Source organism: Notamacropus eugenii, chromosome X (assembly GCF_028372415.1).
Source record: "Notamacropus eugenii isolate mMacEug1 chromosome X, mMacEug1.pri_v2, whole genome shotgun sequence".
NCBI classification, from domain to species: Eukaryota; Metazoa; Chordata; class Mammalia; order Diprotodontia; family Macropodidae; genus Notamacropus; species Notamacropus eugenii.
This window is the reverse complement of record NC_092879.1, coordinates 69,918,412-69,941,046: the sequence shown is the minus strand read 5'-3', so window position 1 is coordinate 69,941,046 and position 22,635 is coordinate 69,918,412. Positions and strand designations below refer to the sequence as shown.

Here is a 22,635-nt window from a genome sequence, read left to right as displayed (position 1 = left end):
CTGAGCTGTGTAACTGAGGAACAAAAAAAAATCTGACCAGCCTGGCCCTGCCCATCAGCAATTTATCTTTCCTGTCATCCACTTGATTGGAAAAATTGTACTAAAGAGGTGATGTGACTCTAAATATGGATAGGAAGGCAGAAAACCAAGGTCCATAGGGGTATGGGAAAAGACACCAGGACCTGAGGATTTAAACACTGAGGAACACTGAAACTTTAAAATGAACTTTTGCCCCAACCAAGATGGCACAAATGACAAATTTATTTTGAGGATCTCCTAGAAGGGAAGGGGAAGATGAAGTTAAATCAGTTTTAAGGGAAGGTTCTAGAACGAATCTAGAATAAGAAGCTTAAAATCGAGGGCAGGAGTGAGATATGCCTGAAAAGGAGAGTTGAGTTAGAATAAGAGAGACCCAAAGGATGCTTTGAAATGTCAGAAATGAAGAGACAGCCACATGGCAACATACGGTTGAAGACTGCATTGATGGAGTGGGACAGTCTTGAGGAGGTAAGAGGGGGAGAGAAGAGCTTGAGGTATTAGTCTGAAGCAACTGGAAGCAAGTTCTTGATTTGTAAGATGAAAGATCAGGATGATGCAAAGGCTGTGAAGGTTATAGGTAACAATGGAACAGAGGGGAGAAGTCAGGCGAACTCTGAAGTACTCTGAATAGCTATAGTGGACACTCTTCCTTAAACCTCTGTGTGTGTGTGCGTATGTGTGTGCGTGTGTGTGCGTGTGTGTGTGTATGTATGTGTGTGTGTTGTGTTAATGATGTTAGGTAGGGAAATTCAAAACTTCTTTATATGTGTTGTGTACTTCTGTCAGATATGAAGACACAGAACCCAACAGCTACTTTTTTCACTGAGTTAAAAGGAAAAAACTCCTAGGAATGTCAATTTGATGCCAAATGAAGTCTTGTCTCCAGAATAAGCATTTCTGATTTCTCTTATTGCAAGTCTATGTTGCCACTGATAATGTATTCTGGTTTTTCAAGCATGTTTTAGTGTGCTTTTAAAGCTCTTGACTTTTTATAAGGTTCTGAATCATATGATTTTAATGACTGACTTTATCTTCACATCATTTTTTTGGTCAAATTTAGGGATTTACAAAGCAAACAAGCCAGTTAAACAAAGCTAATTACATTCACCATCGACATCCTTGCTTTTCCCCCTCAGTGCCCGGTGATTTCGGCTCCTGGTGCTCTGATAGCTGCTGACAGCTTGCTGGGACAGAAGAAGGAAGTAGGTCAGAGTAAGCCAGGGTCAGCAACAGAGAATCCCATTAGACAGGCTTAGAGGGCAATCCTGAAATCGAGGAAGTGTGTGATGTAGTGACAACGTCCCAGACACATAACAGCCAGCCTCGGGACAGCCTCCGGCAGAACTTGTACATTTATCGGCGAGTCATTATAATGACCCCAGATAGAGCTTCTCCAGTTGATTTGTGATTCCTAAGAGGTTCTGCAGAAACCAAATGACAAAAATGGACTTGCAGTTAGCAAGATTATTCCAGACCACAGGCAACATACCATGAGCTACACTTGCAATGTGACCCTCTAGCTTACAATGCAGGTCTAGTTTCTAAGGGGAGAGGGAAGCAATCTCTTAATATCTACAGAGCTTGGCTGGGGATGGAGGGGAGGGGCGAGGGGAAGGAGGGAGAGTTCAATTCAATAAACATTCATTAAGGGCCTACTATGTGTAAGACATTGGGGCTATAAGGCAAAAATGAAAGGCTACTTGTCCTCAAGGATTTCATGGGCTATCATTGAATTTTTTTAATCCAAACCGAACCAAACCCAAACCAGTGAGAGTATACAAAGGAATAGATAAAAATGGAACTCTTTCAGTAGATATTTCTGTCAAGGTGAGTCATTTTAGAAATCTAGACAGATTAGGGTTTTAGCCTTGGGGTTTCGGGCCCCCTGTTCTCAGGAGGGTCTAATTCCTCTAAGGAGGCTGTGGCATTTTCATCTTTAAATGGGAATAGTGGTCCTGGCAATAAGGTCTTTGACACCTCTAAGGCAGCCAATGTATTGCAATAGCATTAACAGGGTCCAAGATGCTGATTCCTTCTGGGGGAAAGGATGATATAAACCAAAAGGGATAACCAACTTCCAAGCCAGGAAAAAAAATAATCTGGGTGAATGATGTTGGAATAGAAAACATCCCCACCCCCAGAAGGTTTATGAAAATGTCTTCTCACATCAAAACACAGATACCCTTGGAGCAGACATTGACAAGGAAACCCATAATTTTCACAGAACTTTTTAGCGGAAACTCCCGCACAACCAAGAGTCCAACTAAACTTCCAGTCTCAAAAAGACTGGTTCCTTTCATTGTCTTATATTCTATTTCTTCATAAGAAGAAATTGGAATGAAGCATTCCCTCACGTATCTGCTTGTTTTTGTAACGCCCTCCAAAGAACCCTTAGGTCGATGAGAGCTGGAAACCAAGCAGCCTAAATTTATATTGCATTTGCTGGGTTGGAAGGAAGGGGGAGCCCTGAACCTCAGCTCTCTGGGGGGGCCTGGGCTAGGGCTCCCAATACACATGGTTCAAGTCGCTGTGACAATCATACCCATCAAACCATTTCTATTTCACTTATGGGGAGCAATTTCTCTGGATTGAAGAATATTCATTTTTGCAAGTTTGCAGCTCAGATTGAAATAAGACATTGTGTGTATGTGTGTATGTGTGTATGTGTGTATGTGTGTGTGTGTGTGTGTGTGTGTGTGTGTGTGTGTGTGTGTGTGGAAAGCTGGTGTGGTATGTTGGATAAAGTGATGGGCTTAGAGTTAATGAGATCTGGAGTTCAAGCTTTGGTTCTGACTATACTGGGCAATCACTGGCAAGTCATGAACCTCTTTGAGCCTCAGAACTTCTCACTATAGGCAGATTGACCTTATCTTGGAAGATAGGTATGTATTGCCAGAATTCATGGGAAGCTATCCTGAATACAAAAGTAAACAAAACGACATTATTATTTTCTTTGGGTTTGAGGGACATACAGACAGTCATTTCATTGGTTGCACAAATCAACCAATGTTTCAGAAATAAAGGCGTTTGGACCAGTAAAGTGGTTTGGATTATTTTAGAATGTTCATTTTATTTCCTGTACTTGCAAAAGCCAAATCATAACTTGGCAGGGCCAAGAACATCCCTAGCCCTTGTCTTTGGAGGAGAATAACAATAGGAAGTCAGGCATTCCTAGAACTCTCAGTTTTTCTCTTCAAAGTCCTTCGCAAACATTCAATACTCAATTGACGAAAAGACTTCGCCAGTCTCCAAGCTACCTTTCCAGCCTCATCTCCCATCATTCCCCTTTTAGTGTTCTGGGATGCAGCTCAAGTGAACTGCTCATGCTTTCCCAATTCTGTTCAGTGTGCAGAGTCTTTCATTTCTGTGCCTGGAAGGGACTTCCCCTACATCCCGCCCTGTGTCCTTCCTTTGAGTCTTTCAAGGCGCAGCTTGGATGCCACCTTCTTCACAAAGCCTTCTATGATCCCTTCACTTACTGATCTTCCAGGATACTCCATTCTAACCCCCTTGCACTTGTCTCATTGAAACTTGCATTATGCTCATCTCTAGTAATACCTTATTCCACCCCTCCCCCCACTTCAAATGAGATTATAAATATGACCTTGGTCAAATTACTAGGCCTCATTTTTTTCAGCTGTAAAGTGGGAACACTAGATGGTAAGGGAGCTTAAGATCATGCCATCTGAGTTTTAGTTGAAGGAAATGGAACCATTTAGCATGGAAAGGAGAAGACTCAGAGCACAGGATAGGTGTCTTGAAGAATTTCAAGGGCTAGCATGTCTAAAAGAGATTAGACTTTTTCTTCTTTGTCCCAGGGGGCACATCTAGGAACAGCGGGTATCCTTTTCAAAGAAGCAAATTTCTGCTTGAAGTAAAGACAGCTAGGTGGCACTGCAGTGGACATAACTCCAAGTCTAGAGTGAAGAAGACTCATCTTCATGAGTTCATATCCAGCCTCAGACACTGGGCAAGTAAATTCACCCTCTTTGCCTCAGTGTCCTCATCTGTGAAATGAGCTAGAGAAGAAAATGGCAAACCACTCCAGTATCTTTGCCAAGAAAACCCCAAATGGGGTCAGAATAATCAGATGCAACTGAACAATAACAAAAGTGAACAGGGTTGGTATAGAAAGGAGGGCAGGTTCCCCCTCAATGGGGTTCTTCCAGCAGAATCTGGATGACTACTTGCGTTTGGAATGTGGGAGCAGGGATTACTGCAGCACAAGTGGTGATCTACATGATGTCTAACGTCCCTTCCAACTTAGAAATTCTGGGATCTTGTGACTAACCATCTCTAAGACACCTTTGACTCAGTTATAGATTGGTGATTGCGAGGCTGTATTAATTTTTTTAAATCCTTTTTCAAAAGTTAGAGTGTTGAAATTGGGCGATCTCCCCAAATGAGGGGTGGTGAGGGTGTATGTAAGTTAGGTTTGAACCCAAAGGAGGCAGTACAATTCTAGGTCTCACTCAAGGGCTAAACAGTTAGGGTTAGTCCCATGATTACAATGATCCAGCTTTGAGTCTGGCTACCCACCAACACACTTGGTAGCCCAAGCCAGTATGTATTATTGAGGCTGAACAGCCTACTCACTGCCAGGTGAGCAGGCAATATGAATTTCCCCCAAGACATCTAGCTGATAAAAAGGCAAAGTTAAAAATACATCGAACAAACTAGAGCAAGTACCACACAGTACCTTTGGCCACAGGGAAAAACGGAAGCTTCTCACAGCACTCAAATCTAAAATTGATTGTACACATTTGATAAAAATCAATATAATCTGCAAGTAACTGAATACTCTAAAGACAAGCTGACTGTATAATGGCTCAGAGGACCCTCTACCATGGCTTTCATTCCTTGACCAAAATGTTTTTCATAGTCTTGCCTAAGTTATTTCACTTAATGCCACCATGAAACTTCCTTTTCCCATTATCTATGACCACAAAGGGACCATATTTCAAAGTTTCAGGGCAACCTATGTCAATGGCTTAGTGATGCCACCTCCATAGCCCATTTCCCAAATTGGGTTATGAGCCATGTGAAAAGGGGTTCCATGAGAACCCACCATTATAGGCAATATTCTCCACTGGAAAACACTAATTATTCAGTAACATATGAACAATAGCTGTGTGCAAAAATTTTTTGCTCTTTTTTTATTTGCTTCAAAGTTCCCCTGCCCTGCCCCGCCCCACCCCACCCTACACCCTACTCTTTATATGAGAGGTGTTCTCTAGCTCCAGATTTCCTCACATTAGCATTCCTGATATTTTTCAAGATATTTTTTCAAGCCTCCAAGTCTTCTATGACCAGACCAGTTGGAGGAAAAAAACTTCAGCAGAAGATCTCTCTAAGGTCCCTTCCAACTCTAAAGCTTAACTTCTATGATAGAGGTCAAAGAAGTCCTGGGGAAAAGCACCTTGTCAAATTCAGTGCTCTGGCTCATGTGACTGTCTTCTCCTCATGCTTTCAGATGGTCCTTGGTACCTGCCTTCTCACTGAAGAGGAAGAAAGAGGATCAAACACGTGGTTTTGAAGTAACGTATTCATGTTAATCAAATTGCAGAGTCTACCGGCTTTCTCCTTCTTTCTTTGTCTTTTGAGCAAGAATTTCAGGCCAAACTGCCACTAAGTTTCATGGTTCAATTTTAGCCTGCCAATTGCTAATGCAAAGTGGAATCCTTTGTAGCTAGAGAGTTTTCCTTACCTAAAGCTGGGATCTCTTTAAGACTGGAGCAATAGGTTCAATTCTCTGAGAGAAGGGGGCAGGGAACCTCCACAAAACTGTGCTAAGGTATTTATAGATGGACAACCTATCCAGCAGCAAGATCCAACTTGCTTGTATCATAAAGAGTGCTTCCCCTGCCCCACTCCCCCCCAATCAAACTCCCTTTGATAGTGCTCTCAGATGTAGTAGGGGCTCCTGCAAGCAGCAGAGGAAATAGCAAAAAGCCACAATTGTGCAAGAACACCGGGGCTCTCCCATGGGGGGTTACTACTGCTTGCCTAGCCTGTCTCCTAGGGTTGCTGTGAAGAAACTGCTCTGTAAACCATAAAACACTTTAAAGAGGGAAGGGAGAGGGCATTATCATCAGTATTGTGAAGGAGCAGGAATAGGGCATACTAGAGAAAAAGTCAAAAGCAGCAAACACCTAAATACTATGTTTGGTGGGTCATAAGCAAACCCAAGGAGGGCAGGTATCTAGGGATGCTCCACCGAGCCTGGGAAACAGCACAGTATGATGGGGAGAAATGGAACGTGAATCTAGAGACCTGGAGCTCACATTCCAGCTCAGCCACTAGCTAGTTGCAAGACCCTGGGCAAGTCACTTTCCCATTCTAGGCCTCAGTTTCCCTAGATGTTCTCTAAGATTCCTTCCAACTCTAGATATATGCACTCCTGCATCTATGACTCATAAAAACTAGAAAAAAATAGTTTGATAGTACCTTAGAAAACTAACTTCACTGAGTAAAGAAAGGTCCACTTTCCCTTCACCAGTTGAGGCTAGGAAAACTGCTCACCATGATAGAAAGGTATATCAAACTGTCTGGAGGATCCCAAAATAAACAGTTAATTCCCACTTACAAGTATGTGCAATGAGCCTTTTGATTGCTAATAAGGGAGACCAGCCTGGAGAATCTCCTCCTATCCTCTTTGCCCCTCCTAAAAGCTACCACAGTAATTTCTTATCTCTGGAGGCCCAAACTCTCTAGTGAACACCAGTCCCATATCACTAACTACCTTTTATACATTTCTAAGCCGATGCCCTATAGGCAGCTCAAATCCAACAGGTCCAACACAGAACTTCTATTATCTTTCTTCTAAAGCCCACTCCTCTTCAGAATTAAGCTGTTACTCCTGAGATCAAGGTCATCCTCCCAGTCCCTTAACTTTGCAACCTCAAGTCATCCTCAATGCCTCACCAACCTTTGCCCCACATATCCAATCAGTTGCCAAATCTGGCAGTTACCATTTTGAACCTTCACAGCATCTTTCATAGTCAATCCCTTCTCTCTACACACACAGCCACTACCCTAATGGAGGTCCTTCATCACCTTTCACCAGGACTACAGCAATGGCGGCCTAAGTGTTCTCTCTACAATCTCTCTCTTCATTTTGGCCCAGCCTCCATATTGCTGCCAAAGTGATTTTCCCAGTCAACCATCCAACCAAACAGTATTTGTTAAGCACCTACTATGTTCCATCTAGGCATTGTCCTAAGAAGTTGGGATAAGAATACAATAGATGAAAAAGATCTCTCCATACAAAAAACCAACAACCCTACATTCTAACAGGGGAGACAAATACATATATAAGAATGTGCAGAACAAATATAAATAAATACCGATTAGTTAAATATAAGGTGATTTGAGAGGAAGGGACATGAAGACTGTATAAGGTGGTACTTGAACTGTGTCTTAAAGAAAGAGAAAGATTCTAAGTAGTAACAGTGAAGAGAGAAGGCTTTCCAGGCATGGAATGTTTGGGGTGGGAGTGGGGGGGACAAAGGCACAGAGACCCAAGAGGAAGTGTTATGTGTGAGGAATCTTGGCTGGATTGCAGTATGGGAAAGGGGAACTAATGTCCAGCAAGGCTGGAAAGATAGCTTGGAGTCACGTAAAGGGCTTTAAAAGCTAAGCAGAGAGTGTATAAAATATACATGATCTAAAAGCAATAGGGAGCCATTGGAGTTGAGCAAGTAAGGAAATGACAAGGTCGGACCTGTGTTTAAAGGAAATCACTTGGGCATCTGTGTGGAGGATGGGCTAGGGAGAGAGTGGAGGCAGGGAGACCTATGGGGAGGCCATTGCTCTAGTCCAGGTGAGAGGTGATGAGGGCCTGAACTAGGGACCTCATTCCTAGAATGGATACCCTTCTCACTTCTATCTCTTGGAATCGTTGGTTTACTTCAAAGTTCAGTCCAGTTACTACTGCTCTCCCTCCCACACTACCTTGTATTCATTCTGTATATATCTTGTATCTGCTTATCTAGCTCCCAGTTAGAATGGAAGCTCCTTGAGGGGAGGGACTATTGAATTTTTGTCCTTGTAGCCCCAAGTTCTTAGCCCAGTGCTCAGCCCAATGTATTCACTTAACAGATGTTTGTTGATTGATTTCTATAGGATTGCCGGGTCAGACTTCCTGCCGCTAAAACCTAACCTGACTGGAAACATCCATGGGCACTCTAGAATTCTTTCACAGTGACATGGTTTGAAACCACATGACTAAGTCTTTAGAGGAAGATGACTATGAAGAAACTTTTTGAAATAAAAATGCAATGAAAAGGATGGAAAGAGAGATGAGAATGAAGGAGGGAAGAGAGATTGTCAAAATGTAGCAAAGGTCAACCTCAGCTCCAAAGTTCCACTCAGATGCAGATTTGCAGACTCATTCAACACAAGAAGGATCCTCTGTGTTGGCTATTGCTGGTCACTATAGGTACACCATATAGAAATCATAGGGTTAGAGCTGGAAGAGACCTTGAAAGCCAGTTAGTCCAACCACCTCACTTGACAGATGGGGAAACTGAGGCTCAGAGAGAAGTGACTTGCCCAAGGTCATACAGGGTTATGTGGCAGAAGTCAGATGCAAACCCCAGTTCTTTTGATTCCAAAGCCAGTACACGTTCCACCACCCATCCTACATCTCTAGAGATAGGACTCCAGAAATAAACATTAGCTTGAGAGCAAATAAAAGTTCCTGCCTCGCTCCAGTAAATCCTCTTTGAACAGGAGGAGTCTAGAATGGCTACATGTTATTTGATGGGAAAATACCACTGAATAGGGCTGGGAGAAAGAGAAGGACAACACACAAGAATTCCTTTCTCCCCCGCCCCAAGGCAATCCTCTCCAGCAGAGGCCTGACCTTCAATGTTAAAACTTTATCCCCTCTGAGGAATACAAAGGCTTTTATTCCAGTGAAAATGCAAATAACCCTGAGAGAGGGAAACAGCTTTAAGCTGGCTCCAATAATTTCTACCTTCCTGTGACAGAAGGATCTGCTAGCTCTCTTTGATGAGAAAGGGGACTGACTATAACCTTTTGAAAAATATCAACCTTAGACAAAGCCCTTCCAAGGTTAGGGGTACCCAGCACCACTATATAGTAACATCCGCAGACTGCTCCAGAAGGAGAAAAAGAATTCGGAAGGAGAGTTAGGAGATCCATAGTCCACTAATGCCTATGCCTATGACTTTCTGTGTGACCTTGGGCAAGTCTTCTTTTGAGTCCTGGAGGAGGTTATCTTTCTGAAGGGCATTCCGGCTCTGATGTGATCTGAATCTCTAATTACTGGTAACCTCGCCATTTCTCAAAGCCTTTCATGTAATGACCAATACCTCCAGAAAAACCAATAGTGGAGGTACCTAGATATGGTACAGATGGCTGAGTGTAGTGGGTGCTGCCCAAATATATAGCTGTCCATATGGAGAGCCATTAGTCTACCTTACAGCACATCTCTTTTTTGGGGGCAAGGCAATTGGAGTCAAGTGACTTGCCCAAGGTCACACAGCCAATAAGTGCCAAGTGTCTGAGGCCAGATTTGAACTCAGGTTCTCCAGACTCCAGGGTCAATGCTCTATCCACTGCATCACCTACCTGCCCTGACATCTCTATTTTTTAAGACTAGAGGCTGAGAGTTATAAAGTTACAGTATTGGAATTCCAAGACACCTTCTAGATCATCTAGTTCATTTTACAGATGAGGAAACTGAGGTCCAGAGAGGGCAAGTAACTTGCCCAAGGGCACGGAGACAGTAAGTGCAGAATCCAGATTTGAACATGGGTCTTTTAGACTCTGAATCCAGTGTTCTTTCCACTATGCCAAGAATGCTTAAGCACATGGACAAAAGAATAGAAAACAAGTTGGGGCGCCCAGCGATAGAAAGCTGGGCTTGGAGGTAGGAAATTGTTGCTGTTGATCAGTAAATTGTCCATGGGGTTTTCTTAGCAAAGATACAGGAGGGTTTGCCCTTTACTTCTCCAGTGGATCCATTTTGTCAGGCAATCAGAGGTTAAGTGACTTGCCTAGGTTCACACAGCTAGGAAGTTTCTGAGGCTGAATTTGAACTTGGATCTTCCTGACTTTAGTTCCATTTTTCTATCTATTGAGACACCACCTGCCTCTGAAGTCAGGAAGACCCATGTGAAAATTCAGCAGCAGACACTTACTAGCAGGGGAACCCTGGGCAAATCATTTAACCTCTATTTGCCTCAGTTTCCTCAACTGTAAAGTGGGGATAAGAATAATACCTACCTCCCAGGGTTGCTGTGAGGATCAGATGAGATTAAAATATGCAAAACACTTAGCACAATGCCTGGGATATAGTAAGCACTGTCATATAAATGTTAGCTTTGATTAGTATCATCATTATTATTCATTTATAAACCACTCCCTTTGTAGAAGGACTCCAAAGCTTAGTGGTCAGGAGTTAGCTGGCCTCATTCACTAGATCCCCTCAGGGTAATAGCTAGTTCCACCTGCTAGGGGAAGGAAAGCCATATGGCCTTGGCTTGCAACAAGGAGAATTTCAGGCGGAGGAAAAAGTCAAAGCCCAGAAAAGCAAGACATTTAAAAAACCAAAATGGGTTCAGGGGCACTCTTCTGGCCATTACTTATGCTTGCTTAAGAAAATACTAAAAGTCCTTTTTTTTTTTCTCCCAAGTCTCTTAGAACAGCAGAGAAATTAGTAGGAGGACCGTTTATATTTTGAGTGTGATTTTGAAAAAAAAAAGTGGGCCAAGCCACTTCATTTCTTTCTCTTGCTGCTGTATGAGATGGTGCATTTCCCATCCCGGGAAGTGATCAAGCAGAGGTCAGGTGACCAGCTTGCAGGGATAGATCCATGCTCTAAGCAAGGGCTAGACTTCATGACATCAATTGCTTCTAGATCGGAGAGGCCAAGATTTTAATTTTAACCAAAAATCTGTACCATCTCATGATCTAGAACTTTTGGAGCAAGAAAGTGGAACTGAGTCTTCAACAAGCTAAGAACTCATTCCTGGAGTCTATAAAAGGAGGGACTCAAATTAGACAATTAGTAATGCCCTGGCCAACTCTATAGTGATGATAATGAAGATCAAAGTCACATGCTGTCCTTCTTGACAAGCAAAGTCCAGGGGTGGGCAACCACTGGGACAGACCCTTCAATCACTCCAGGAAGGCTAATATGAATTATTCACAGGGTTTGAAAAACATGATTGACACATAATCTGGAATGTCGATGGACCTTATTTCCCTAAGAAATAACCCCATTGAATCAAAGTCACAAAAATAATTTATTTCTTGCCCTTTTTGGTGTAGTCTATAATTTCCCTCCAGGTGAGTTACTCTCTGCTTTTAGAACCCCAGAATGTCAGAGCTGGAAGGGCCAATCAACTCATTTTACCAAGGGAAACACTGAGGTGTGATGACTTTCTCTTCCTCATCAGCAAATGAAAAGTCGAGGATGGTTATGTAAGTCTTTTGGGCTAAACTGAACTAATGTTTCTTTGTGAAGGGCTTTGAGATGCTGAGAGAAAAGTCCCTAAATAAGGGTAAACTGGAGAACAGGGGGTGGACTGGAGCTCTGAGTCCTTCCCAACACCGCTTCCTGAAGGCATACTAGCAGCTTAGAGATAATTTGGGTTTGGTGTGGCAAAGAGACTTGTTGGGTGGGTGACTTGACAGTTTTTCTATGCAAACTGTTTCAGAAGGGATTCTGCTCTGGTTCACTATCAGCCAAGTCTCTCCCTTTTTTCCTCACTTAGCTGGGTACCCAGAAGATATTGGAAAGGAAAGGAAGAAGATGGTGATAGTAAGACAATTCAAAAGACTAGAAAAATGACCAACTTCATGCTCCCTCAGTGATAAAGTTGTAGACCAAGTTTTAGTTATCAACCATGTTTTTCTAGTATGTGTGAATCCCTGCAACTGTTATCAAGGGTTCTCTAGTTTCTGTTGACTATCAACTGTGGAGCCAGGGTACTCGAGGCAGGCCTGGAGCATTTCCCCAGCCAAATGAAAAAGGTATCAAGAGGATGATACAAGGCAATGGTTTAGCATTTCTTAGGACTGGAACTTGTTGTTTGCCTAAAGTCCAGTGCATCAAACAATATTTCGTGTTTTCAGTGGCTTTGAATTTGGGGGAAAAGTTGTTTCTATGGCTTCCATCCCTTCAGCCCCCTTCTCCCTAATTTGTTCATGCACTCTTCCCTCCTTTATATACTTTTTGTTTTTTCTTTGCCCCAGAATCTGTTTAGCCATTCTTGTGAACCATTACTCTAATGTTTATCTTGGATCAGATTGCTCTGGGCAAGTACGATTTTATTGCAACACACACAATTTTCTTAGACTGCTACTCTCAGTTAAGATACCTTCTTAATTATTTCTGAGAATGGCAAAGATGTTACTGCCTTGCATCTGAGCTATGTTGCCTATAGACACTTGGGTCATCCAGTTGATCAATAATTTTAGAGACTTGTTATTAAAAAGAGTTTTAAGTCTGGTGTGAATTAAGATCTATTTAGAGTGTCTATAACTTTCACGAATAAGACATTTCAAAGCAGATTCTTTGGACTACAATCTTATCCTTCCAATTAAAGTCCCTGAAGTCTTAATACCCAATAGTGATTCTTTCACGAGTCTTAAAAAAGGCAAGTTGGCATTCTAAAATTTGTTTGTGACATAGCCTGCCAATTCATCTATTATAATCAGATTTTAAAAATGTGAATGCTACCACAAAAAGCCAGTCAACGAGTGATTAATTATTTTGGCCACAGCAAACTACGAAATGGACAAACCCACAAGACTATCTTCAGTCCTGTGTGGCTTTGTACTGTGATGGGGGTGGAGTGGTAAACCAGGGGGTAGAGGCTACTAGGATCAGACAGGTCTTAGACCACTGGCAGACACATTTAACCGTGAGTATTCTCAATATGGGATCCTTGTCAAATGACAGAGTTGATGGCCCACTGGAGGAACCAGGTACTGTTTATATTGACTTTCTGTGAATTGCAAAGGCAAAGAAGGTGTGAAAGGATTGTTTTGTGAAAGTGGCAGGTCAGCCAATGAGCATGTGGAGCCAGAGCTTCTGATAGAGAGCTGTTGACATCCTCTACTGGGCAAGGATCAAAGCCCATCCATGGTCCTTTCAGGTTGGGGAGTTTAGGAGTTGAGAATCCTTCACAAATTCCCTGGATTTCCATCCCAGATTCTAGACTGGATCTTTGTATTAGTGAACCAACACCAACTAGAGGCATATTCATCTGGAGGACATCCCACGTTAACTAAAAATGTGTCAATGGAACTATCTTTCCTGCTGATCTCTGAAATTAAGTTGCCAATAATATCAATTCTTGATTACCTGAACCAAAAGGGTAGGGCAAGACTAATATAAAAAGAGAGATAAAAATGTAATACATACTTTCACTACTATGGTTTTACAATGTAATCATACACCCCTACACCTCCAAGTTGTTTCTGTAACTAGCCCCAATGTATTCGATCTAAACAATGTTTAGGTGTTTTTTTTTAAGTGATCTGGGCTATGCCATTGACTCACTGTGTGACCTCAGATAAGTCACTTCCTTTCTTCGAATCTTTAAATTTGGAAGTGAGGGTACATGTGGAAAGTTTGGGAAGTTATTAGACTAGATCGCTAAGGTGTTTGTCGGCTCTGGAAATCTATGATGCTTTCTATATACAAAAGTTCTAGAAAACCCAAAGGAAAACATGGGAGACCAATCATAATAAAATAAAAGCTGACATTTAAAAGTTTGCAAAACATTTTACATAAATCATTTCATTTGATATACATGCTCAAAAATAACCAGTAAGCCTTAGGATGAGATTTGAGACCTGGTCTTCCTTGATGCCATTAGAACAACACACTTTCCATGGTACCATGCATGTAGTAATATCAAAAGTCTACACAGTATGAAATTCTCACCCTGCACAAATCAATTAAATCCTTACTCCTGCCAAAAGAAGGACCTTTGAGACGACAGTTGGACATCAATGGCCCTTTCTAAAACACAACTTTTCTTTGGTGCCCAATGGCACTGGTTTTTTCAAGAGTAGATGGGTCAATGTATAATGAGATTTGTTTAGAAGCGACAGTCTTGTTTAATTACATTTTTCCTAACTCATGGAACACAGCTTCAACTTCATTATAACATGCATGACAATAGGAGATACCAAGTAACCACAGAATCATCTGTGACCAAACCTCTCTCAGTAAACAGTGCCCCAAACTCTAGTTAGTATGAAAAGACAATTCAGCAGACAGTTTTGTTTGGGGCTAAATGGTCAAAATAACTGATGGAAGGAATCACTTATCTTTTTCACAGCTGCCATTTTGTCTCCACAAAACCCAATGTTTTTCCTTAGAGGCAGCATATAAATGCTGGGTTTGGAGTTAAGGTACCTGAGTTGGAATCCTGGTTCACACTAGCCATATGATCCTGGGCAACTGTCTTCATCTCTGGCCCCCTATAAAATGAGGAGTGATACTACGTGGTCTCAGAGTATCATGGGAATGCTATGGGTTTCTGATTTGTGATATTTGTAATTAATTAGACAGCTGAAAGGACCTTTGAGCTTCCGAAATTATCCACAGAATCAGCTCAGAGGCTAAGTAAGTTCAATGTCCTCTTTTACAGAGGAGAAAACTGAGGCTTAGGTGGATTAAGAAAGTTGCCCACATTTTACAGAGGTGCAGATAGATACAGAAATGAGAGCAATTGGCCCAGAGTGACAGAGTTAGTCTGGACTAGCCCCAGTATCTGCTTTATTACTGTCCAGCGCTCTCTCTACCACACCACACTGTCTGCATTTCTGAAATGTTTGAGTTAGTATTGCAGGATTTTCTGTACCTTTACTAACAACAGCAACTCAGCTAGTATTTGGAATCTCAAAACAAGATTCAGGGTGGCAGAAAAGCTAACAGTTCAATTTCAGGTGTTGCTCTAACCAGGGCAGCTGTGTGACCCTGGGCAAGTCACTTGTCAGTGCTCTAGGCAACCAAGTTGTAGAGTAGATGTCACTTTGGTAAAGGAAGTTCCTCATCATGGGTTCTCACACCAATGAAATCAATGGTCCATATGGATCCCCTTGGTGGAGTATTCGTTTTACCTCATCTGATCCTAGAAATACTGTGAAGCAGATATAAAAATTAGTATTCCCACTGTAGAGATGAGAAAACTAAGGTTCTGAGAGACTTGTCTTCCTGAAGTCACATAGCACTCTAGGCTTCTGGTCTAGCACCCTCGCTGCTATACCCTCGATGCTTCCCTTAAAGGGGAGCACATTTTTAACAGGGCTCCCTAAATCGAGGAACAGGGAGAGGGGATCAAATAAAAATATTACAGAGCCAACGAACATAAGAATAATTAAAACAGGGTAACTTTTGTAAGGACCTTGTGAGCAAGAGCTTGCTGACAGTTTTTTGTGATAAAATATTAAAGAACTAACTATTCTCATGGGTAACAACAGCCTGAAGACTGAGGGCTTCTTTGAGACGAGACAAAGTGTTCCACAACACAAAAATGAAGGATGGCTTTCCTGGCTTTTTGTTCTAGGGGTTGGGATAAGACAAAGGGGCAGATTTATATAAAGTTGGTCTTAAAAATAGGTCTATTTGTTGAAAATACAATGATTTCCAGTGGTTCTCTGAGGACCTCACCATTATTCAAGAACAATGTTTTCTTTTCAATTAGACCTCAAGTGCCATAGGTTCTGAGTTTGGATTTGAAAAACAACAGTGAGATACATGCAGCTTTCTGTGTTCCCTTCTCAAGAACCCTGTAAAAGTAGAGGTACTACAGATGTAATTATCTCCATTCCTTGGAGAAAACTGAGGTTCACAGAGGTAAATGCCTCACCCATAGACACAAGGCTAATAAGGCTGCCTCAGATTTCCTGGTGGCAAAAACATTTGAGTACAGAATGTGACAAGAGCTGAAACGACCAGCTCTTCCTTATTTCAATTCAAGAGTATCAAACTCAATTTTTCCTGTTAGGCCATGAGTGAATATCTTGCAGAAAGAGGACGAACAAACATTCTTTTCTTGTTAAGTAACTTGTTGGCATCCAGAGGTCAAAGTCAATCCCAACAGTACTCTGGAAGTGGTAGCACCTTCATTTTGGCAGATGAGGAAACTGAGGCCCAGGGTGGTTAAATGACTTGCCCAAAGGCACAACGATATTAAGTGTCAGAGTCTGAAGTCTAACCCAGGCCTTGGAAGCTCAGTGCTCTTTCCACTGAATTACTAGTGGCTGCAGAGCTTTGTGGAATGATGTTTTTTCTGGGAGGAGGGGGGGATACATCATGCCTCTAACAATCAAGGGAACCATTCAACTTTCCCCCCATAAAGTCAGGAGGCAGAAGGGAGTGGAGTAGCTAAGCTTTCCTTCTCCGGGCCTCAGATTTTTCCTCTAGAAAATAAGGGAGTTAGAATGGCTTCTCTCTAAAGTCTCTTCCTGCTTTGATATGCTGCAAGTCTACAAATAGCTGATAAAACTCCAAACTCCCTGAAATACTTGAAAACGGCAACAAAGCTGATTTCTTTCTAATTTCATTAGAATGATAATAGCTTATTTTTAAATAGATAAGATTAAAAAATAAGGGTGAGGTCCTTGCTATTGGAAACAATTTAATTTTTTTATTTCCATTAAGAGAAATAAAGAGCTTTGAGAAACATGTTTTTGTCTTAACGATGAGAAAAATCTGGAAACTACAGTAAAGCTAGAAACAGGTGGCCAATATGAGGCACACATTTCTATTTATCATATGGAATTACTGAGGCCCAGAGAGGAAAAGGTCACACAGCAAAGTTAGAGGCAGAGTTTGGGTCTCTGGGTACTAGAATACAGTGTTTGGTTTGGTTTTTTTTTAATACTAAGCCATGCTGCATATAGGTTATATCTTGTCCGTATGATTTCATGACATTTACTGAGTATATAAAGAGTTTGCTTTTTTTTTCCTAAGAGTCAAATGACTGAAAATTAAATTTTGCTTCAGACTTTGGAGAATTTCGTGTTCTCCACCTCTTCTTCTTTAGAGGTGCAGGGACTATTGGAGACTTCTAGAATGTTGCAAACATTTAAGTGCCTTCTATATACCATATGCTGGGCTAGGTGCAGGAGATACATGGCCATCAATGAAAGTCTCTTCTCTCAAGGTGCTAGCTAGCTCACTTTCTCTAGGATAACAAGAGGTCATTGCTGGAAGATCCCCCCCAGGGGGTGACAAGAAGCTCAATGCAAATTGTCCAACGTGCTCCTCCCATGGCTGACAGTTTTTTTGACTGACAGCCAAAGGGCTGCACTTGAGGACCTAGAGGGCCACCTGTGGCCTCCAGGCTGAAGGTTCCCCACCCCTGACCTGGAAGAATGCCTTACCCATAGTAAGAGCTTAATATATACTTGTTGGATTGACTAAAAATTACTCTCTAAAGATAACTTCAGCTGCCATTTCTTGAAGTGGGGTGCTGAAGGCAGAAAGCCTTCCCAACTTAGAAAGCTGGAGTTTCTCTGTACATCTGATCAAATTTGCTATCCTGCTCAAACAGAAAAAAACAAAGGAGACAAGCTAATGTGGCACTATGGATAGGATAACTAGGAAATCAAAGGATTTCAACAGAGTTGAGGGTTTCTCCAAGGCCAGTGACAAAGCCATCCTGATTGGAATTTTAGTTAGGCAAACTGGTCAAGGTCCACGGGGGAGGGGAGAGGAGAGGGACACAGAAAGGGGAGGCCAGACACCTGGAAGACAAACTTAGTCCAGTTCACAATTTTGCCAAAGGCTGGTCAACCACTGCAGATTGGATTGAGCCCAAGGAGGGAAGAAGCAATGGGCTCTGGGGTCAGAAGAACTGGAGCTTCTGGCCAAGTCATTTCACAAATTCCCAACTGGGATGGTGAAGGCTATATTTAAGGCTAAATATGGTGATAGAAATTTAGCCTTTCCCCCCTCTCGCTCCTCTCCACCCCATCTTCACTCTTCCCTCTGGAATTATTGATTGTATAATATTTTTAATTTACTTAATCCGTCTACTTGTTTCTCCCCAGTAGAATGGGAGCTCCTTGAGGTCAGTCACTGGTTTTGCCTTTGTATTCTCAGCACTCAGAATAGCACCTCACACATAAAATGCTTGTTGACTTGGATTCAGTTGGGAAAAGACAGACACCCTAGACTTGCTCAGGTGAAATAATGAACCTGCTTCTTTCCACTTTCAATAAGCTCTTCATAACTACTCTAGATGAGGCATACACAAATTCCCACCAGGGTCTAATTTAGGACACCTTTGCCCCATGGTTCCAACCTGATATGCCCCTCAGCCTCACGCTTATTATCTCCCCGTGACAGGATTAGAAAGGCATCTGTGAGAGACCAGGCTTACCAAAGATCACAGAGCCAGGAATTGTTCCCCAGCTCCCAGGTCCCCTGTTCACCTGTTATCATTTGGGGAGTCAGGGCCAGTGCAGCATCCAGAATGGCCACAATTCTCTGTAGTGTTAATGAAGGAGTGGCTCATTGGGGGGAAAGGGACCTTTTTCTAAAGATGCAAAGTCTACCTAGAAAACCACAGTCAAATGAAGTTCACTCATCTCCTTCCCCTCCAAACTCATTTACAGTCCCCTTAGAGACTGGATTGCTGGGAAGCTGTATGAAATTGGTGCCTAAGGGCCAGATTCTCGGATATATAACCTGGCCTAGTGCTGGGCTTGATGTTAAAGAGACCTGTGCTTGAACTTCACATGGGGCACTTTCTAGCTGTGTGACCATGGGCAAGTCATGAGATCTTAGAACAAAAGCTGCAAAGGACCTCAGAGGCCATCTTGTCTGACTCCGCATTTTACAGATGAGGAAACTGGGCCAGAAAGGGACACTGACTTGTCCATGCTCACACAGATAGTAAATGTTTGGGGTAGGATTTGAATACAGAGCTTACCTCCATAGCCAGTCTGCCTTCTAAGTCACATTATTACCTTCTCTGTGCCTCAGTTTCCTCATTTATGAAATGAGTATAATACCTGCAATACCTACTTTGCAGGGCTATTGTAAAACTTGATGAAGATTATACATTTGTAAAACACACTGCCAACTTTAAAGTGCCTGATAAATGCCAGCTGTCCTTAAGTGTCAGAACCTTGGAGGGCTCCAGTTTAAAAGGGTTTGGCAACGGTACAAATTGAGAGGAAGGTCTTGAGTCTTTAGCCTACCACCCAGAGTTCTTGGAGAACAACAGATGATAAAGGCATGTGTGTGGCCCATTTGGGCTGCTGTCTGAGAGCAGCAGCTGAGGTGTCTCCTTTTTACTGTACAGTTCCCCCTTAGGGTTCATTTCTACCACTATGTGTATAGTTAACGAGATCTTGCCACTGTGATCTCATTGGAAGCAACTCGATTATTCACTTCTAATTCCAATGGCAGCACAGTTCCGGCAACATCGAGTGCGTCAGATTTGACTCCATCTCCCCAAATTAATTTCAGAGTAGTGGTAAGTCAAATGGCATATTTCTCAGTGCTTTTGTTAGAATGTGCTCATGTGCAGCAAACTGTGAAGAAAATGTAGTAATTAGAGGTTAAATTAATCTCTGACAGACAAGCAGCTTAGAAATGCTGGGTCCTCTTCACAAAACATGGCATCAAGCATGCCAGTTATTCAGAATGAAACACCTGAGACTGGCAACTTAGAAGTCTTAACTTCCTGTTAAAAAATCGATTGGCGTTCCCAGAAGCCAATGTTAACAATGAAATCACCTTTAAAAAATGCATGCTCAGACATTTTCGGCCCCTACATGGTACTGGCCACTATGAGTGGGCCTTCCTTGCTGGGGCTCCAGACAGCAACTTAAAAAAAAAAGAAGACAAGCTAGAGTCTTTTCTGAAGCACTAATGTCTAGGCCCCCAGAATAATTGCCTTCAAACGAGTTTTAAATTACAGTGTGCATTCTACAACTAACCCATAAACTTCCAATTCTGAATCCAACATGCCCCTCTGCTGCCCTAAGTGTTAAAAAAAGGAAAGGCCAAATTCATAAAGGGAGGATTACATGACAGGAAGATTCTAAATTCTGTTCTGTTCTATTCTGTCCCCAGGAGAGCGAGGCTTCTGCTACATTTAGCATCATTATTCTCTCACGTCACCAAGACTAAACCACCTGTCAAGGGCCAATGCTCTCCCTTACCAATGGCTTTTACAGGGGCTTCTAAACCTGGTCTCCTCACACAAGAGCCATAAGCGGGAATTTGGCCCTAGCGCAACCCCTGAAATAAGTGGGAAGGTAATAATAAATAATAAACGATGTTTATAAACAATAATGTTAATAAACAATAAACAACTCATTAGTATAACATTTTAAGGTTTGCAAAGCATTTTTCTCAACATGACCCCATGTGATGACAAACTAAATGGGGAGGAGGGGAAAGAGATGAGAGACTTTTGAGACTGGGTGTGAGCATCTCCAAATGGAGAAACCTCCCCAAATATCTGTGGGCTTACAGCTTTTAGTACATCCCCAGGGAGGCAGTGACTTTCAATACTCATGGCACATGCCTTCAAGTTTCCAGCACTGTTGAGAACAAAGTCCAACTCCCTTTCCACTCCCAAAAGATTTTCTTTAACATGATATATCCATCTGTCATACATTGTGATGTCAGGTACAGACTTTATCATGGAGATAACAAGTTTGTTCAAGGTCTCACACTTCTTTTTTATTTTATTTTTTCAGGGAAAAAAAAGACCCCCTGAGCAGTGTGGAGGAGATTACCCAAAGCTTTTAGCTTTGCCACACAAAACTGAAGCTGGCTTTTTTCCATCCTCCATTCTCCAAAGGATTATACATTACCTCCAAAGGTGGACAGTGTAGGAAAGTGGATTCCCTGGGTTCTAAACACCAAATCCACTCAATAGATTGAGTGACATAGAATGAAACAATAACACAGTTAACAATGTCCCCTGCTGAGGTCAATCCATAGCATGACTGTAACAGTCTGAAACTCCAGCTGTCTCTTCCTGAATTTAAGGGACATGTGGGGTTGCTGTGGCCTTTTGGTCACCAGGTATTCTTGGAAAAAGAGGGGAAAAGCCCCCCAGGCCTGTCCAAGTTGCAGTTGTAGTAAAATTGAATTTGAGTGTTTTTATAGCCTTTTATTGGGTCTTCAACTTATATCTTATGATTGGAGATTGTGAACAAACATTGAGTTCATACTACGCATAATTCACTATGGAAAATACAAAGAAGTGCAATGGAAAGGGTGATGGATTGGGAATTTTGGAGGATTTGAATTCCAATTTCAGCTCTACACCTTACGCTATAGCTGTGCGACAGTGGGCAGGGGACTTCACTTACCTGGGCCTCTGTAAAATCAGGGGCCAGATAAGATGAACTGTACATCCCCTTAGCTCTAAATCAATTTATGAAATAAAAAACTGCTGTCAAATGAAGATAACGATGCCTACTGCTTGCCTCACAGGGCTGTTGTGAGAATCATATGAGATTAGTGCTTTGCAAACAGTGAAGGTCTATAGAAAAATCAAGTATTATTACAAATTTATTAAGCAAAGTTCCTCTTTACTCCTTTCAAGGAGCTCACAGTCTAGCTGAAGGAACAAGATGTGAAGTTAACCAACAATAACAAGTAAATAATATAGCAAGGTGAATTTTATAGATGAGGACACTGACTGAAGTGGAGAGAGGTAAAGAAATTTGTAGCCCACTAAATCAGGGAGGGAGATTCTCAGAACTAGGTCTTGACTCCAAGGCTAGGGTTCTTTCCACTATACCCTCTTGCAATCTAACGAGGGGCTGCTGTTAAGTTGTCCCCCTCCCCTTCAATGATTCAGAAGAGAGTCCAGAGTCCCTAATTCAAACATCTGAAAATTGATCTAGAAATATACCTTCCTGTATGGTAGACATTTTCTTTAATGCACTTATGAAGCTGAATTGACTGATACTCCATCTCACCACCAAAGACCTTGTAAACTGCCACCAAGCCCCTCTTTTTCTCTTGCCACACTAACTAAAAACAATTTTCTCAGAGAAACACATGGTAACTTGGAGTTATATATGCTGTTTGGGTAGAGTTGAAATAGTTTCCATAACTTGTATGGGAAAAAACCATTCCAAGTTTCAAACAAACAACCCATAGACAGGTTCTTTACTTTGCTGAAAAGAGTTGGGGACTCCTTATTCAAGGTTTATTAAACACCTATGTGCACTTCTTTTCTTTTTTTAACCATTAAAAAGCTCTACTGAGTTAGACTATCGAAAGTTTGCCAGAGCAAACTTCCAGAAAGAGTGAGTGGCCTAATGAAAATGAAATTTTACTCTCCCTGTCCCCTGACTGGAAACTTTCTTTCATTTTTTTTTCCTGAAGCAGTATTGGGGAAAGGTATATGTTTTCAAAGTTTGTCTGCTCCTTCCAGATCACCCCCACTCAATGCAAAACCTTTGGTATGTAACATCTTAACTGGCTGCTTTGGAAATTACTAGGAGGTCAGGTTTGGGGTGGGGAAGATCAAAGCTGTAAAATGAATCTCTGAAGAGATGGAAAGGGCTTTGAGAAGCAAGGAAGAAAAACTATAAATCAACTAACTTATTTTTCTCTTC

The 22,635-nt window shown here is 41.9% G+C and overlaps 1 protein-coding gene across 4 annotated transcripts in view; it reads right to left on the bottom strand.

Moving 5' to 3' along the window:
* The window catches only part of MAMLD1 (mastermind like domain containing 1), a 123,984-nt gene that overhangs the window by 94,590 nt on the left and 6,759 nt on the right, over positions 1-22,635 (bottom strand). The window contains exon 2 of one of the 4 annotated variants that reach the window (XM_072626354.1): positions 1,148-1,460. The exons of 2 other annotated variants lie outside the window; for them this stretch is intronic. In XM_072626354.1, the coding sequence (XP_072482455.1) occupies positions 1,148-1,156 (9 nt within the window). In that variant the 5' untranslated portion in view covers positions 1,157-1,460. Of the gene's footprint in view, positions 1-1,141; positions 1,461-22,635 lie in introns of those variants that run through there. One more of the 4 variants, XM_072626353.1, reaches the window with a different exon arrangement.